Genomic DNA, 18,546 nt, shown 5'->3' with positions numbered 1-18,546 from the left:
AAGGTCTCTTAAGTAACACAGTGAGTGGCTGTATCAAGGGATCACAAACATAACCACAGGACAAAAGAAAACAAAAACTATCCTAAACTTATGTAAATGGGTATTTGTAACTTGGGACAAAATGTGCATCTAAAAAGCGCTGTATCCCAAACTGTGTGGATGGAATTAGAGTCAATATTTTCTGAAAAAGCTGTGACTTAAAAAACAGTTCTTGTCTGACAAAAATACCACAGTCAAAGAGGTACATACAAAGTTTTAAAATCTGTTTCATAAAATATAGGCTGAAAAAAAGCCAAATTTCTAAATTAATACATACATAAAATCATATATCAATTATAAAACACTGTATAAGCTAAATTTAAAATTTAAATGTTAAGCCGGGCATGGTGGCTCACACCTATAATCCCAGCACTTTGGGAGGCTAAGGCAGAAGGATCGCTTGAGGCCAGGAGTTTGCTGTGATTGCTCCACTGCACTCCAGCCTGGGTGACAGAGCAAGACTCCCCCGTCTCTTAAAATAAATAAATAAATAAATTGTCACAATATGTAATAGGCATTTCACTATTGTATTTATATTCTTAGAAGTTAACATATTGAGGTAAAATGAGGAAAAAATCACCTCATGTTTGGGCATACACACTTTTTATTAATAAGCTATAAGCACATAAAAGCCACCCTACAAAACATCTACGTTTAAAATTTGCTAATATAACCCAGAAGATTTCCATTTATACTTTAATCTTTTTTTTAATTTAAATTTAATTTTTTTGTAAAGATGGGGTCTCACTATGTTGCCCAACAGCTGTAAGCCACAAATTATACAACTTAGAATCATGAAGGATGGATAAGTATCCCTGATCCCAAATGCTTGCAATGGGAAGTGTTTCAAATTTCATTTTTTTTCATATTTTGGGAATATTTGCATATACATAACGAGATATCTGGGGGATGGGATCCAAGTCTAAACATGAAATTCATTTGTTTCATATACACATAGTCTAAAGATAATATTATATTTTCAATAATTTAGTGCATAAAACAAAGTTTGTGTCAAGTACGTATACGTGGAATTTTCCACTTGTGGCATCATGTTGGCACTCAAAAAGTTCCAGATTTTGGAGCATTTTGAATTTCAGATTTTCGGATTAGGGATGCTCAACCTGTATTGATCTTTAAATGCTTTCCAATCCATACCATATTTATTGAAAACACAACCATTAGCACATGACTTTCAAGCAGTCTCTCTGCAGTTAGTAACTCATGCTTCTAAAACAATGCCAACAGAAAACTGAAATACCTGTATCTCTCCTCCTGCAGGGTCTGAGAAATAAAACCGTACTCTCTCTTAAACTGCACCTTCAGCGCCTCGATGTCCTCGGCCAGCTGTGCCTGGGTGTCTTTGATCTCCCTCAGTTCCTCCAGGATCATGGCAAGCTTCCCCTGGCTGTCCAGCGCGCCGGCCCCCCCGGCCCCGAAGGACTGGTTCCCATTGCTGTCGGCCGAGCCTGACGTGCCACTGGAACACTCGTCATCGCTGCCGTACTTGGGTTTGTTCACGATGGTGGCGCTGCCCCCGTACGCCCTGGCGCTCGCCTCAGGCCTGAACTCCTCTAAGGAATTTTTCAAGTGAGCTATGTTGTCGGCACTGCCAAACTTATTCCGGATCAAGTTGGCGAACTCCCTGGACTTACTGAACACAAACACGGGGGGAGTGAGGGAGACCCCCGGCATGCCCGATTTACCGCTCTCCATGCTGTGGGGAGCAGTTCGAGACTTCACGTGGGCATCTTTCAGAGAGTGCTGGATGTCCTTCAGCTGGTCTTTGGAAATGTCCTTTGAGCTTCGGGGGGCTCCATTCTGTTCGAGCTCTCTGAGCTTTCTATGATACTGCTCTAACTTCTTCTGCAGCTGGGCAATGGAGTGAGCCGACTTCTGATTCTTCTTCTCAAAGACTTGCTTGATACGTCCAGCCTGCTGCTTGTCTGCGCTGTTAACTAGTTTCAGATATTCTGCAACATTCCCATCGCGGGACGTTTGCTCAATTTTTATCTGCTCTGTTACCTTTAGAATCTTTTGTTTCAGGCTGTCTGCGGTGAGTTTGACCTTGTGGAAGTCCAAAATGCCATCTGGGACATCGAAGTTGAGGTTGGTGTCTGACCCCCCGCGGCGTATGTTCAGGGGCAGGCTTAAGGTATTCATGTCATGACGTTCTACCTACACGAGACAGGAGAGAAGCGCGTTAAAATATGAAGTCAAAGGGACAATTTCTATGACTGAATCTGTGCACACACAACGAACATACTTTAAGTCCCAGATTTTCAAACTGCAAGTTTCACAGGATGAAACCCCCTCCTACCCTCTCTGGTTGAATACAGGACAGCCTGACTCCTTGCAACCATCTATACTAACTAGCTCTCAAAGTCAGATCTCCCAGGGTATCCAATTTTCTGTGTGATGAGATGGCAACTCTCTGCTCCCAGGGTAGAAAATGCAAAACAGAATGAGGTCACCCGTCAGTCCCGGTTTCCCAAAGTGCCCAGGTAACTGGGATGCCAGCAACGCCCCATTCACCGGGAACTTCACCATTATGGGAAATGTATCCAATTCATAACTCGTTCATTTTAACATGAGAATTTTTTAAAAAGGAAGAAAGAAGAAAAGGTATTAGCAGGTACATCCATCAACATAAAAAAATTATTTTCATAATATCATTAAACAGATGTAACAGAATAATATGGTGCAGGATTAATTTTAATAATCCAATTACTAAAATTGGATAATACAACAACAGTATTTAGATACAGAAACAAATAATCCCAAATCACACATCAGTGATTTAAAAAAAAAAAGAAAAACAATGATAACAATATTAACACCACAATAAACAGCTTTTTCACTCAAGGGCCACTTAGGGAAAAGAATTACAAAGTAGCACTGAGCATTGCTGGAAAAGGGGCGGCCAGTCTGAGCTCTGACAGGGAAAGGCGAAGACTCTATGGCTACTCCCATGGGCCGTCCTCCTTGATCTTCACGACCGTGAAGGCAAAGAACATGCTAAACCCATAAACAAGCAGAAACCGAGGTGAAGGAGCCAGGATTTGAATCCAAGTCACCCTGACTGTAATCCTCTTTCCATGTCAGGTCACTCTGCTATTAGTGTCCTCAGGGGAAGAAAAAATGGGTCTTTGTAGAGTTTGAACACAATCTCCAAACAATGATTCATAAGATCTAAATTGAAGCATCTCATTTGTCCAGTGAACATCCCTTTGATTAGAATAATGGAGCCTCAGCAGAAATCAAATGGGAGGCAAGACACTATTTAGCACAAGTTACCCTTTTTTTAGGGACTAGGATGCTGACGGGGAAAAAATCAGTAAGGAACTGACGGGCCTGACCCTGAGTGACCCAGACTCAATAGGGACCATTTCCAACAATTCATATCGATGCTTCGCCCCTCTGTTAACTCTACCCAGTGCTTTACTCCAGAGGGAGCCCAATGGCAGAGCCAGACATGATCCCAGGGAGGCGAGTCAGGCCTTCTGCAGAGCTGACGCAAGTTTGCTAACAGTATCACCTGGCCCCTCTCTTCTCACAGTTTTGCCAGGCATGAGAGACACTGGTTGCTCTACCTGGCAGAAGAGCAACGGATAGGAAAGACTGGAAGGAAATAAACACCCAATCACTGTAAGACTAGAAAACAGTCTCTAAGAAAAAGGGATAAAGGAATTGTGACTTCACCTGGTCAAGAGGGAGGGAGGGGCACAGGGAATGAAGAAGACATACAATAACCTGCACGTCCTAGACGGACAATGACAGGAAGTTCAAGGACTCGGTGGATCCGGGGCTTATTAATGAAGCCAAACAAGAATGGGTTCAAACTACAGCAACAAAGAGTGCACTAAACTTAGAAAATGTTTTGGGCAGACAGGGCAATTAATGGTAACTGTACAAGCACTGAGGCTGGAAACTTGATTTTACTGGAGATATCATATTTGATCGTGCCCCTCTCCTCCTTCTTAGAAACTTTCTTTGGCTTCCTAAGGCCACCCCAAGGAAATAGTACAACCTGGCCACTGTAAGGCCCTAGCTTACCTTTCAGGCCTCATCCTGCACCTGAAGAATACCATTTATCTTCAGTGAGCCTACAATCCTGAATTCCCCAAATGTACATGAATTTTCTACAGATTTCCTGGTACATATGATATTCACAATCCCTGCCACCCATCCATTTCTACTTATAAATATCTTACATATTCTTCAAAATCCATTTCAAATGCCCCTTCTTCCATGAAGCTTCTCCTGGTCCTGACAGAATGCTGCCTCTCTTTTCTGTGATACTTCCTGTTGCTGTGTGCTTATCTTGTGGCACTATTTGACTCCTCCTTTTGTCACACACCCATGTACCTTAACCCCCATGGACTCATGCTCCTTCAAGGGAGAGATGATGTCACAGCTGTACTCAACTTGAAGTGCTAGTACCACCCTTGTTCACAGGAGGCTGCCAGTAACAGTTTGTTTGCTGAACTAAGGTGACATCATTCTTTATTCAAAGTCTATAAGGAAATCCTTTATTTAGGTCATTAAATACGAAATGTCCAATTTTGAATTAAAAGTGTAGTTTATTATATCTCAAACAAGTAGCAGTACAATTAATCAAAGTATGCGGCTAAACTATAGATGCAGTTTTGTCATCTTAACAGTAGCTTGTTTATGCCAGCAGTGAAGAAGCCTAGAGAGCAAGTGTTGATGAAATCTCGAAAGGTGTTTTCCACAGCTTGTTGAATTGAATGTTTTTCCTTGCAAGAAGTGGTCCAAAGCCGGAAGTGGTAGTCAGTTGCTGTAAGGTCTGGTGAATATGGTGGATGACAGAGAGTTTCTAAGCCCAGCTTCTGCAGTTTGAGCAGTGTTGTTTGTGTGACATGTGGTCAAGTGTTGTCTTGTAAGAGGATTGGCCTGTCTCTATTGACCAATCTCGGCTGCTTAAGCACAAGCATCCTCATCATTTCATCCAATTGGGTGCAGCAGACATCGGCTATAATCGACTGACCAGGTTTCATGAAGCTGTAGTGGATAATACCAGCGCTGGATCACCATGGACATCATTGGCTTTTTTTGATGAATATTTGGTTTTGGACAGTGTTTCAGCACTTCATCTTTATCCAACCATTGTACCAAATGCTTGCAATTGTCAAAATGAATACATTTTTCATCACATGTATAGACATGGTTCACCTTTATGTCGGGACAGCAAAGAAAGGCAAGCTTTGAGACAATTTCTCTTCTGATGCTCATTTAATTCATGTGGAACCCATCTATCCAGCTTCTTTACCTTGCCAATTTGTTTCAAATGGTCCAGTATTGTTGGACTAGTAACACCAAACCTTGCTAATTCACGCACAGGTTGGGATGGATTCACTTCCACTACAGCTTTCAGTTCATCATTATCCACCTTGATCTCAGGTCGCCCACGTGGCTCATATTCAAGGTTAAAATCACCAAAACGGAACTTCTCAAATCATTGACATACTGTGTGTTCATTAGCCACATCCTTCCCAAACACTTTGTTGATATTTCAAGTTGTCTGTGCTGCATTGGTTCCAGGATGGAACTCATATTGAAAAATAATACTAATTTTTCACTTATTCATGGTTTCACAAAAATTGCTCTAAAAAAATTTGAAAAATAATCACAAGACAAAATATGCATTTGAAAGACTGAGGATGTACCTTCACAACAAACATAAAAACTAGAAGTGTCAAAGTGCAATGTGAGAGATACCAACTATCAAACTTAGTACTTGTGGAAATTGGACATTTCATACTTAATAACCTGAATAAAATACATTTCAATTGAATCAAAACATGACCTCGGAAGTTCTGCCCATAGAGCTCTGATAATTCCAGGTGGAGACAGTTTCCCCATACCTCCTAGATAATAAATCCTGTACCATTTTAAACTGATTGAATTAAATATTTTTCTGAGTATCAATATGCAACAAGGTACACAAATGCAAATACAAACTTTTAAACTTTAATTGAAATATAATTTACACTCAGAAAAGAGCACATTTAGTAAGTATAAAACTCAACGAATTTTTACAAACTGAATGCATTGTGTAACCAGAGGCCAGTCAAAGAAACAGAAGCCACCCTTGTGTTCCCTCCAATTACAACTACATCATCCCCACCTCCAGGGGTAACCACAGTCAAACAGCATACCTATGTTTTGCCTGTGGTATACACATACTCTTCCTGTCATTTTTTGCTCAACATTGTTCGTGACTTTCATAAGAACTTATTCTTGCCCTCCTGGAGCTCACAAATAAAATCAGATCAAGGTACAAAAAAAACTGCTCAGCATTCTCTACTGAGAGGCCTGCTACAATGTCTGAAGACAGAAAAGTTTTGACACTTTACCAAACTGAGCGGTAAGTCAGCACCTGTTCTTGCTTTAATTCCCAACCGGCCTCTCACTCTAGTCTCAGTGCAGCAAGCCTCGCTCTCTCCCAGCCTGCGGGTGCCGGACAGCCCCGAACCCACAGGATTGTTTACACACAGACGGCAGACTGACTTTCCACTCACTTGAAAGTTATAACAATGCCTGGCATGTCCTCAAGAGTCCAGGTTGGGGGAAGCGACAGCATTTAAAGCCCCAATCAATCAATCTTACTGCTTGTCAGCAAATCTCAGTTAAAAATGTTGACGAGGGTAGAAAGTTGGAACTATATTGCTGGGCTGTACCTTTCACCCTTTTATAGCCCTAGCACAGCATAGAAAATCGAGCCAGCTGTACCTATCATTGTTAGATGCCCATAAATTCCCTGAACACAAACTGAAATTATGTGCATGTGCTCGAGAGAAAGCTGCAAGAGTCCTCCATCCTTCATTTAATCTGAACTTGGCTCTGTCCCTACACAGTACACTCTACAGTGCAGCCTGGCTTCAGGGTCAGGACGTGGGGAGGAGGACAAAGGTTCATGGGTCACCTGGAGTCAACCTGCACGCTGAATGTGGGTCGGGTAATTGTGCTCCGATCTGGCACCGACGTTTTAGCTATGTGTTCTAGGGTAAACTGAGTCACATCTGTGGGCTTCCATTTCAAATCTATGATACAAGGAGCTAGAACCAGACAATTCAGAATACTGCACAATTCCAACAAAGGTAACCCAAGCTATTGTTACTGTGAGACAGTACTGAGCACCGGCCAAGACCGAGGGCTCTGGAGACAGACTGCTTTGGTTTCCATCTTGGCACCGCTCTTATAAACTGTGTGACCTTGGAAAAGTGACTTAGCCCCTCTGCGCCTCAGTTTCCTTTCCTGAAAATGGAGATAATGATTCTTCAAAGAGTCATTGTGAGGAATAAATGAGATAATGCATGTGAAGTGCTTAAAGACCTCCTGGCACACAGAATGGTTTCAATGAATGTTTGTTTCCGTTACCGTCCCAGTTTTGTTTTAAAATGTACCTAAATTCAATTTCATTTTAAAATGTATGTAAAGACTGAAAGGAAAACAAGCTCCAGAGTGTCAACAATGCTTACCTTTGCACCCTGGGGTTGTGAGGAGTCATTCTTTTTATCATTCTTTTGTATTTTCCAATTTTTAAAAAATGAAATGTATGACTGTTTTGGCAGAAAAGATCTTGCTTTTAAAAATAACTGCTAGCCTCTTTTAGTTCTCCCAGAATTACTTGGCTGTTATTACTTCAGATGAAAGGCAGACCACTAGCGTCCTAGTGAAATGCCATTCCTAATTGTGTTTTCCTTCCGGCAGCAGAGACATTTCCACTGTCACCTCAATGTTCTGGAACAAAGGCTGAGGAAAAGCCTAAGTCCTGGACAGACGTCAAAATCTGACCCCGAGTCATCTCTGCAATGAACCAAGCCTGCAGCACAACACCCCAAGTTAGCTCACCTTACTCCCCAGGACGCAGGCAAGGCCTCCCCAGCGCTATACGGAACACACTGTTCAGCCTTCGAAAGACGGCTGTCTCCTAGCACATTTCGTATTTACCCCAGAAAGCTCCAGAGGGAAATGAACAAGGAGGGAAGGCTAACCAGCGCAGACATACCCTACCCAAACCCCCAGGAAACAGAACTGCAAAGGAGAATGGGGGGCTCCTGCGGGCCCCTGAAGGATGTGGACTGAGGCAGGAGTTCTCTGAGGCTCCAGGGGCCACGGAGTGGCCAGAATATGTGACAGATGACAAATGCCTGATTAGTCCCAAGGCCAGATACAACGAGCCTCTGCTTAAAGAAAGGCTGTTTGGGCTCAGACATTGTAAGAAAAAGGTCAGGTCCTTCAAGTAGGCTGTTCCTTCCAAGACAACAGGCATTTCAGAGTACAGGTGAGTGCAGATTTACACACAGGCCCACAGGATCTGCATGTTCAGTATCTAAAGGATTTTACAAGTCTTGGCAGCCTAGGTATCCAAGTCAATACCACTGACATTTTTTACTATTAATCATTTTAGCTGAATTCAACTTCAGCTCTAGAGTCAAGGCTGTTCCTATGACATACCAGTCAGAATGTGCTAGGCTTTGCCATGGGATCAACGTCAAAATCTCAGTGGCTTTAAAAGAAAGGTTTATTTCTTGCTCATGCTAAAAAGTGTGCCGCAAGTCAGCCGAGGGACCCAGGCTGTGCTGGAGCTTCTACCAACTGGGATGCTGCCAGTGAGTGGTCCACTGGCCCCTAAAGACTTGCCCCGTAGGACACACACCTGTGGCTTCCTCCACTCATTACACTGGCCCTACCTAACTTCTAGGGGACGGAGAAGGATAATCCTACTGCATGCCCAGGAGGAGAGATGTCACGTTAGTGACATGTCAAGTACCTTATTTAATTGCTAAAAAGTCTCTGAGGTAGGTTCTACTATGATTACTATCTTAAAAATGAGAAAACTAGGCACAGAGAAGTAAATTGCCTTAGGGCACACAGCTAGCGAAATGGCAAAGCCAGGACTGAAATCCACGTGGTCTGTCTCCAGAGCCTGCCTCCCTAACATGACTGAGTACTTTTATTATGAGTCAGGCACTGTGCTCAAGACTTTTTTATGCATTCATATATTCTCCACACCTCTTTTTAGGAGAAAACCAAAACTTATAAAGAGTCCATATGTTTTTTGAAGCCTGTGGATAATAAGTAGCTTAACTGGGGCTCAACTTGGGTTTATGAAATATGCAAGACTTTGCAAGATCTGTACAAGCTTGGCCACTGACCATATGAGGACCCATTCTGTAATGTCCCTAACGTGGTCATCCAGACTTGTATGGACGCCTCGGGTGTGATTAACACTACTCTGTCAGAAAATCCTCCCTCAGGCTGAACTTGAAATGATCATCTCTGTAACTTCCAATCAACAGCCCCGGTGTTGCTTCCCGGAGCCACACCAGTCAGGTTTGGTATCATCTAGAAAATCCATCCTTCTTGATCCATATCTAAAATATAAACCGTGATTTAAGCCAAATAATTTTATGAGGATAAAAAAGCCTACTGCTTTTATTGGAACAATGCCCGAGCATTTACAATCATTAAGAGAAGAGAGAAATGAGAGAGAAGTATTAATAGAAGGGAAAAATAAGAAAGGTAAGATAAAGGACCTATGGAGAAGTAAGCTGTGTTTCTAAGGGCCCCAAAATGAGGAGTTGATATCTGGACACATGCGGGGAAAGCAAACAGCAGCTAAGCCCTGGATTTGCCTGGAGGGAAGGGAAGGCACCCTTCCCTGTGCCGGTGACACGGCTGAGAGGAGGAGAGGCTCGGCGTGGCCCTAACGGGAGTGCCTTGCATGTTCCACCAGAAGAACAGGAGCGTTTCTACTTCTCTACTACTAATGCAAGCGCTACTACTGACCCACCCTCCTTCTTGCTACCTTGTGGTCACTTGACAGGCACTCGCAAAATGTCCAGGCGGTCAGGGAATGTGGAACCCAGGGAAGATAACCAAGCCACTAGGCCCCAGCATCAAACACTTGGTTTTCTTGCTAACGGAGCTAACCTGTAGTGGAAAAATAACTCTGAGGGCTTGATAAGCCTCCTTGTCTGTTACTAGAGACATATTAATATATTCATGTGGACATCTGTACATAATGTTCAAATACCTACATTCTCTGTAAGAAGACAGACATTTTCCCCCACTACATTCTGGAAAGGAAAAATCTTAAGGATCTTCACATGGTATCCAAAAGGACATTTTATTAGTAAAGTGACACGGTACAATGATTGTTCTAATTTGTTTAGACAAGAAACATTTCCTTCCATAGCTCAAGTCTGACGACAGTACACTCTGAACTTTAAGTAGGTGCACCACGTACAGTACGGGAACTGAGTCAGTGGTTTTACCACAAAGGTCTGATTTCCCCGCATACCCGAGACAAAAGCAATTCTGTCATGTCAAAAGTTCTACTTCCTGAGTGCAGGTGGAGTAAAATCTTGTTACTCTGCAATTAAGCATCATTTGGACCAGAGGCTGGAATACATATACCTCTGATAGCCCGATCCTTTCTCCAGACGCTGCAAATTAATAGTGTAAAAGAGATTAGGCAGTGTTTAAGATTCTCAAAAACAAATTCTTCAAGCATCCTCAAGCACTCACAAACACTTGATACTGTAATTAGAAATAATTATCTTCTCATTAAGCCTCTACCGGGCAACACTGATAATCTACTTTTGAGTTATATGCACTAGAAAATGCATATTTCTTCAAAATAGCTTATAACTCACTTTCGATTAATGCAAACTAATCCCTTACAAAATTAGTCTGACCTGGTACTCAGTCTACATAAGAATTACATTGAATGAGGGAAAAAAGCCAGATTTAAAAAGATTGTCCCTGGAAGGGTAGAAGGGATAAGGCTATGGTGATGACAACCGACCCTTACGCTGAACACCAAGGACAGGTCTAAGGCAGCCACGGTGTCAGGGGGATGGGGGGGGGGCCGGGTACACTATGTGGAATGTGAGGCAACACCCAGAAAGGGCTGTTTCTACGAAGAAAAGGAGCCCTGGGGACCCCACGTACCTTGAAAACAGGCAAGTCTGGGAAAGGAGAGTGAGCCCTTAATATCTGCCCTCGCCTCTCCAGGCCTGGGAGCAAGAACCAGGCCTTCTCGAGGAAGGGCTCACAGCTCCTTCTTGTGGGGAGAAGGGGAGTAGTGAGTTCTGAAAAAGCAGCAGGAAGCCCCAATTTTAGGACAAAACACAGAACAAACGTCCACTGAGGCTTTTAGTTCCTAACTCGGAAGAGCAGGTAAAAAAATAGGTGAGCAGAGCCCCTGGGCACTAAACTGAGGACTTTCCGGGTCAGCAGGGGTATTTCTGGAAACTTTCCCACACATCTGTTCATTCCCCTAGGTTTCTGGCAATGTCTGTCAGTAAAACCTCCCCCGGGAAGAGGGCAGGCCAGAGAGGAAGGGGAGGTGGGAAGACCACCTTCTGCTCTGAGAACCACCCCCAGGAAAAATGAGCCTCCAAGGTCCCTAGCAGAGAAAAGAGGCCCAGCCTGCTGCCCAGCACGGGTGGGCCAGTCTTCTGTTGCCCTTGCATTTATTCACCACCTCCTTCACCCCCAAAATATGCAGGGTGGGTGTTCTTGGGGGGAACTGTGCTTAATCCGAGTTTCTGGATGATGGCTACAAACGCAGCCCCTGTCCTGCAAAGCTTTTCGGCATCTCAGTCTGAATGAGCTCTCAAGGATTCTTGCTGCCCTCTCAGACGCACACAACCACCACTGACATTACAGACCACACAGTTAGACTTCCAGAGCTGGAAGAATCCTGGCCCCATTTTTACAAGCAGCAGCTTGAATGTAAACCCAGTAACTTTTTATTCTAACCCACGCCCTGTTCATAGATCCCTTACACAAAAGGAAAATAATTTGTCTCCTAAAGCATAGCTTCCTGAATAAATAAGTGACTATAACAGGGATATGTGTATCAGGTAACAATTATGCTCCCTTTTTGCGTTGGATGCTAGGAAAGTCAGAACCAAACTTAGCTAGAGTAACTGTCAGATCTGGTGATCGGCCTATTTGTTTTCTCCTCCTTTTCTGACTTCTGGGTATTAGCGCTACGCTAACCATATTTGCCACGTGCCTTATCATAATCTAACCTTTAGTGGAAGGAGGCAGGTGCACTTTGATCTACAGATGCTAGGGACATCACCCTGCCCAGAGATGAACACCACGTACACGCTCCCGTAGGTAATACGGGGAATGTGGCACACACACCCAGCTCATCAACTGGCACAGCTACTTCCTCTATCCCCATTCCCAAGGCACTCTAAGTCACACCAGGGTCACAACCTGGCTCATGTCCTTTAAAAAGTTGCTATGTAAGACTGAGCCAGGAACTGGCATTTGGTAGTTGAGCCCCAAAGTGCATTCCCAAAGCAAATTTAAGCCTTGTAATTAAATTATTCTCTGCAGGTCAGGGTTTATTTTTGGTACTGTAACGCATACTAGGTGAAAAACCGTACATATTAGATGATTTGTCATATAGAATTTTATTATAAATGGATCAGAACACTACTAACTGACAGGGATGAGAAATAACAGTTTTGAGGGAGAAGAAAAATTGATCATTTCTTTCCCTTTTGGAATACCGAAGCTACTTTTGAATAGTTATATATTTCTAATATCAGCCAGCAATATTATCACCCAATGGCACTAGAATTAAAAAGCTGACTTTATTTGTATCAAATATGTAGCATTACACTTAAAGAAAAGAAAAAATGACCATAAAAGTATATTCAGGCTGGGTACGGTGGCTCCTGCCTATAATCCTAGCACTATGGGAGGCTCAGATGGGAGGCTCAGGTGGGAAGATCACTTAAGGTCAGGAGTTCAAGAACAGCCCGAGCAAGAGTGAGACTTCATCTCTACAAAAAATTGAAAAATTAGCCAGGTATGGTGGCACACGCCTGTAGTCCCAGCCACTAGGGAGGCTGAGGCAGGACGATTGCTTGGGCCCAGCAGTTGGAGGTTGCAGTGAGCTGTGATGACGCCACTGCACTCTAGCCTGGGCGATAGAGTAAGATTCTGTCTCCGCCTCCCCCTCCCAAAAAATTACATTCAATTAACATTTTAGCACAGTATTTATTTCTTGCATGGAAAAACAGCCTTACTCTGAAGTTGTGCTGGGCCTTCAAATGAGGCCATCAACACAAAAACTCTAATCTCCTTGGGCTGAATAAAATTATCTTTTTAAAAGGTAAACGCATGGCCTCCTTCCCAATTTACCTTTCAAGGGCCAATGCAAACACAGTCTCTTCCACAAAGGTTCTCCCACTCCCTCCCCCTGCAACAGCCAGCTGGAACCGAGGGCTTCCTTTGTGCTCTCCCCCAAATTTTCGTTTACCCCTTTAAACGCAAACGCACTACCTAGTAGTGCTTATTCTGCTAGATATGATACGTATTTGTATAACATCTGTTCGCCAATATTTGGAAGCCTCCTTGAAGAGGATGCTCTACTAAGCCACCTGGGTCTGCCCCACACTCCGTCCTCAATAGGACCTCAGTGTTTACTAAGTGAATCAGTGGTTGACTAAGAGCCAACTGGGGCAGCCAGTCGTCCCTCATGTTTACACTCGCTCAGCTGTTTGCAATGAGATCAACAAGAACCTGCAACTGCGGTTGTGCTGGACTGCTTTCAAGACAGACAGAACTGTGAACAGTTCATGGCTTTTGATTCCTGTGAAAGGTCAAATACTCAGGAAACATGTGTTTCATGGCTCTCCACTGCTCCAGCCAGAATATAGGGGGATCACTTACCAAGTGATAAATGTTAAGATCTACAACATACAGAATGTGCAGGTGTGATCCCTTCCTTCCTGAGGGACATTTCCCCCTGAGGGTACCATAATAATTGCTGCAGAGAACCCAGGTGCCTGCTTCTGCAAACACACCCATGCATGCTGACTCAGTCCCTTAGTTGTGATGGCATAAAGAATCAGTCTTGCATTGCACTAAATGAAACACTTTTAAAAATAATTTATCTAATGGCACCAGCAAGATTATCAAATGTAGTTTCTTATCCCTTAGGAAATCACAATTTGGTAGAACATTAACACAAAAATAAAGAAGTCCTTTTACTATCCAAAGTCTAAGGTGGCAATGATTTGTTTAAAGGACACATGCAAGCCTCAAGAAGAATGGCCTGAGAGGACAGGATCTTGGAAAGATAGTTCAGATTTGTTAAAAAGGAGAAGCCACAAGTTATTAAGGACTTATAAACATCAAATAATTTTCTAAATGCTTCACACAAACATTATTTTATTTTCCCTTTTAGGAATCTGAGATTAGAATTATTACTCCCATTTTACAGATGGGAAAAGTGACTTATCTGAAGTCATAAAGCCAGTAAGTGGCAGAGCAGTGATTCTAGCCCAAGTCTTTCTGGCTCCAAGAATATCCCACCTTTTCTTGAGAGTCTACTGCATATTCCAAACCACTTATTAGACACATACCTATTTCCTAAAATCCCTACAACCCCCAAATTTACTTGGTTTACTTAAATCATTGTGTTACCAATGCAAAGGTAAAAAATACACATGAGAAACCAGAAGAGCAAGTACAGACTGCCTCAGACAGTCCTTGGTGCCACGAGGCAATTACTGGAGATGTTCTCAATTTGATATTAATAAGTGAGAGAAGAAACTAGCTTAAATCCCAAGATATCTTGCATAATAAAAAATGTGGATTGCTTCTGTTTTACTCATTAATAGTAATTCTCAAGGCCAGCTTGTATAGAACCCCCTCTTCTGCCTAAAGCCCCAGCAGGTTCTATAGTCATTAAATACTTTGCTAACAAGGCACAGATAAGAGAAGGCTTTCTTCTACAGCCACAGCAGTTTAAAGGCACCAAAGATTCATGTTTCACGCAGGGAATAGACTTCTAGGAACATACTGGTTTGCAATCTGGGGAAAAAAGAGACTGTAAAGAAATAATAAATTGTGGACTGATCATGCCCCTCCCTGGAACCCAAGTCTGTATGTGGGTTGACTGGGTTGACGATATTTCCAAAACAGAGGGAACAGCCTTCCAGGGCCCCCTTACAACACCTGCAGCTACCAGGCAGCTCAGACTTCATAGGAAACCTCTGATTCTACAGCCATGTATCCTAAATAGAGGTTAACTACCAGGGTGGTAGCATAAGTTAGGGGTCAAAGGCACAGATTTCAGAGATAGACTGCTTATGTTCAAAACCCAGCTCTGCCAGTGTTAACCGTATCACCTTGGGCAAGTTACTTTCCCTATGCCTCAATGTCCTTATCTGTACGATGAGGACAGTAGTATCTGCTTCACAAGGTGACTGTGAGGATTATAAGAATATTTGTGACAGGGCCCAGAGGAAGTGCTGTAAGTGTTGGCTATCATTTATTAAACCAAACATACCCCAGATAGGTGGGGAGTTCAAAAAAGTCCAGAGTCAAGAACGATGCTGCTTGTCACCATGATTAAGCTCTTCCAGAGGAAGCTGATAACTGCCTCCGCTGCCCCAGCATGCATGGAGTGTCCGTGTAAACGAACTGCTACTTGTGTGTGCACCCTGCCGCAGAAAGGGGGGTGGAGAGGGACAAACAGGGTCTCAAATTCATACCAGGAGGTCCATTAAGGACCAAGTTTCAACAAACCTGAACAGGAAAGATAGTAATTTTTAAAAGAGGGTCACATATCCAAAAGCCTAAGACACTGCTTTATAGGGCCTTACCTGGTATTTGAATGATTTGACTTTTAAAAAGGTATAGTACCACAAATGACTAGAATTTAAATTTTCCATATCCAGCCCTTCATGTTTTTATAATTGTCATTAGTCTTCTATTAATATGTTGCTATACTCAGTAAAACTAGGACTCTGCATTAAGACCCTAAAGGTAGATGTCTAACATTTCCCATCTCTAAGTCTTTAAACAAGGGAAAATTGCATTAGATAAATGTATCTAATGATTATAACTTGCTACTTCCTCTAGAAAGCCTCCTTAAACTACTTCTTGAGAGTATTCTGGCACAGCTGGGAGTGGTGGCGTGTACCTGTTAGGGTCAGCCACTTGGGAGGCTTAAGGTGGGAGGATTGCTAGAGCCTAGGAGTCCCGGGCCAGTATAAGCAACATAGTGAGACCCCTCTGTTCAGGAAAAAAAAAAAAAGGCGAGGGGAAGAAGGAAGGGGAGAGGGGAGAGGGGAGAGGGGAGGGGAAAGGGGGGAGGGGGGAGGGGGAGGAGAAAGAGAGAAGGAGAATGGAAGCTTGTTTTTATAGACAGTATGTGGGGTGTTTTTGGACTGTGTTATACTTCCATGAACTTAGGTATCAATGGCCTCATTCTCCTATTTTATCCAGGGTCTCTCTCCTTCATCTCTTTCTCTAAACTGTCACCAAATTCTGTTAGTTCTTGCTCCAGGTTCTCTCCAGACTGATCTTTCCTTGCTATCCTCAGGTCCCCTACCTGAACCCAGACCCTCATTTCCTGTCTCACCTATGCAAAGGGCAATAGCTTAACCAGGTTTCATTGTTTTCAGTGTTTTATTCCTTCAATCCAGTTCACAGAAAGCCATTACACTAATCTTCTAAACTTCCACTTTCGCCACACTGCAGCACTGCTCAAGAGGCACCACGGTCCTCCTCCAATAAAGGAGTTGGGCCCCTCCTCCTGCTGGTACTTAAGCCCTGAAAGCTTTTCCCTATTCCAACTGTCTGATTTCTTCCTCCTTCTTTTGTCACCCACCAGATGGATCTCAGCACTGTAGTCCACTGAACGCAGTTCTGTACTTTTGGTTTCACCTCAAGACTTACATCAGTCTCTTCTGGGCATAGCATTTCCAAGGCCTCTGTCTTACCCAAATCCTACCATTCCTTCATGATCTCTTCCATGAGGCCTCCTTCTGCTTCCTGTTCCCTTTTGGCTCTTATACTGTTGAGTGGATCCCCTTTGTTTTATCATCCTTGTTGGACTGTTTACTGGTTACTGAAAGCATTCACTTTTTTAGGTGCCACACAACACTCAGAATGGAACTACAGTATCACTGGATAGCAAATACCTATGTATGTAATCACTTTCTCTGTGCTATAAAGCAGTATATTACAAATTCTGAATGAGACCCACACTAAGAAATACATATTTGCCAATACATATATATACATGTATGTGTGCATGTGTATACATACATCTAATTGAAACACAAGTTTTATAAAATAATGCTTCCCTTTACTATAAGCAATGTAACTGTACTTACAGTTACCTCGTTTTTTGGACAAATGCATATTATAAATTATAAGTAATTTTGTTAATTATTTTAATTTTAGTCATTATGTAGAAAAAGTCCTTGTTTGTAGATAATATCAGGAACAAAGTGCCCTGATGTCTGTATGTCACTTATTTTGAAACAGATTACCAATACAAAGAAAATATGAAAAAATTTTTAATTGTTGAAACTGAATAAGGCAGATGGTATTTGCTGTGCTGTTTCTCCTGCTTTTCCATATAAAAAACATAATAGTTGTTACTCATTAAATTTACTTCATGCCCAACTAATGGGTTTCAATGCTGTTTGAAAAACAGTGATTTATAATTAGAAAAAATAATAAGCCACTTGTTTCTGTTTGTTAATTATATTTAAGGAGGCTCTAACGTTCTGAAGGATGTTCTCTGGTTACTTCCTGGCCAGTGGGTCAATGACGGATTTAATTTTCCATTGCTGAGTCTACTAATCTCTCCTTCAAAATCCTTTCTATAAAACTTTCTATGAATCATTACTACCTTAGCAGGAAGGTACAAGATTAAGGACTAGTTTTTTACTTGCAGAGGTCACAGAGTCAGAACTTACTCCAAGACTTCCCATCCTAATTCTTGTGTTTTTCATCAGGGCTTTAAAAGGACTACGTCTGAGAACATCAAAGGTTGAAGACAACGCATTGAAGCTGAAAATGCCATAACTAACGTATGTACTGGTTAAACTTGCCCCTTCCTTCTCCTTTAAGGATTGGTTGTAATAAAAGAGTAAGTTCCATGAACAGAGTCAGTAGTTACACCTTGTTTAATTTACACTGAGTGCGAAGTACTCTAGATAAGTGAATGAAATGTCTAGATAACTGAAATTCTTGCCAGGCAAGGGTCAAAATTTTAAGTCTTGCTGATTATGCATTTCTATGCTTCTAAATTTCCAAGATTGTGTTCCTGTTGACAAGGGCCATCCACATAATCAAATTTGAACTGTGACACGGCACAGTGACCTCAGGAAGACATCTGAACTAGATCAATTAAGGGACCTGGGTTCTGGTTAACTCTCCACACCTTGGGTCCCTCATGTGAGAAAACAAGGTGGCTGAACTCTGCAACCTCTACGGTCCTTGCAGCTCTTACACTCAACAGTTCTGTTACTACTTCATCTGCAAGGCTGGCAGCCCCCACACAAAATGCCAATGGTCTTGTTAATAAATGAAATTATTAGCATGTATCAACTAACACAAACTCAGTATTTACCCTTGCTTATAATGAATCTTACTCACCAAAGTAAACATTACGCAAAAAGCAGTCAAAAACAGTATGCAGCA

General features: G+C 42.4%; 1 protein-coding gene across 5 annotated transcripts in view; it reads right to left on the bottom strand.

The window, feature by feature from the left end:
• Positions 1-18,546, bottom strand: part of TMCC3 (transmembrane and coiled-coil domain family 3) — a 173,659-nt gene that overhangs the window by 9,635 nt on the left and 145,478 nt on the right. For 3 of the 5 annotated variants that reach the window (XM_045553225.1, XM_045553223.1, XM_045553226.1), the window contains exon 2: positions 1,298-2,214. In XM_045553225.1, coding sequence (XP_045409181.1) covers positions 1,298-2,199 — 902 coding nt within the window. In that variant the 5' untranslated portion in view covers positions 2,200-2,214. Of the gene's footprint in view, positions 1-1,297; positions 2,215-4,250; positions 4,324-18,546 lie in introns of those variants that run through there. The other 2 variants (XM_045553224.1, XM_045553227.1) reach the window with 2 other exon arrangements.

The sequence above is a fragment of the Lemur catta genome, chromosome 6, assembly GCF_020740605.2.
Source record: "Lemur catta isolate mLemCat1 chromosome 6, mLemCat1.pri, whole genome shotgun sequence".
Taxonomy (NCBI): Eukaryota; Metazoa; Chordata; class Mammalia; order Primates; family Lemuridae; genus Lemur; species Lemur catta.
This window is presented reverse-complemented; position numbering and strand designations above follow the sequence as displayed.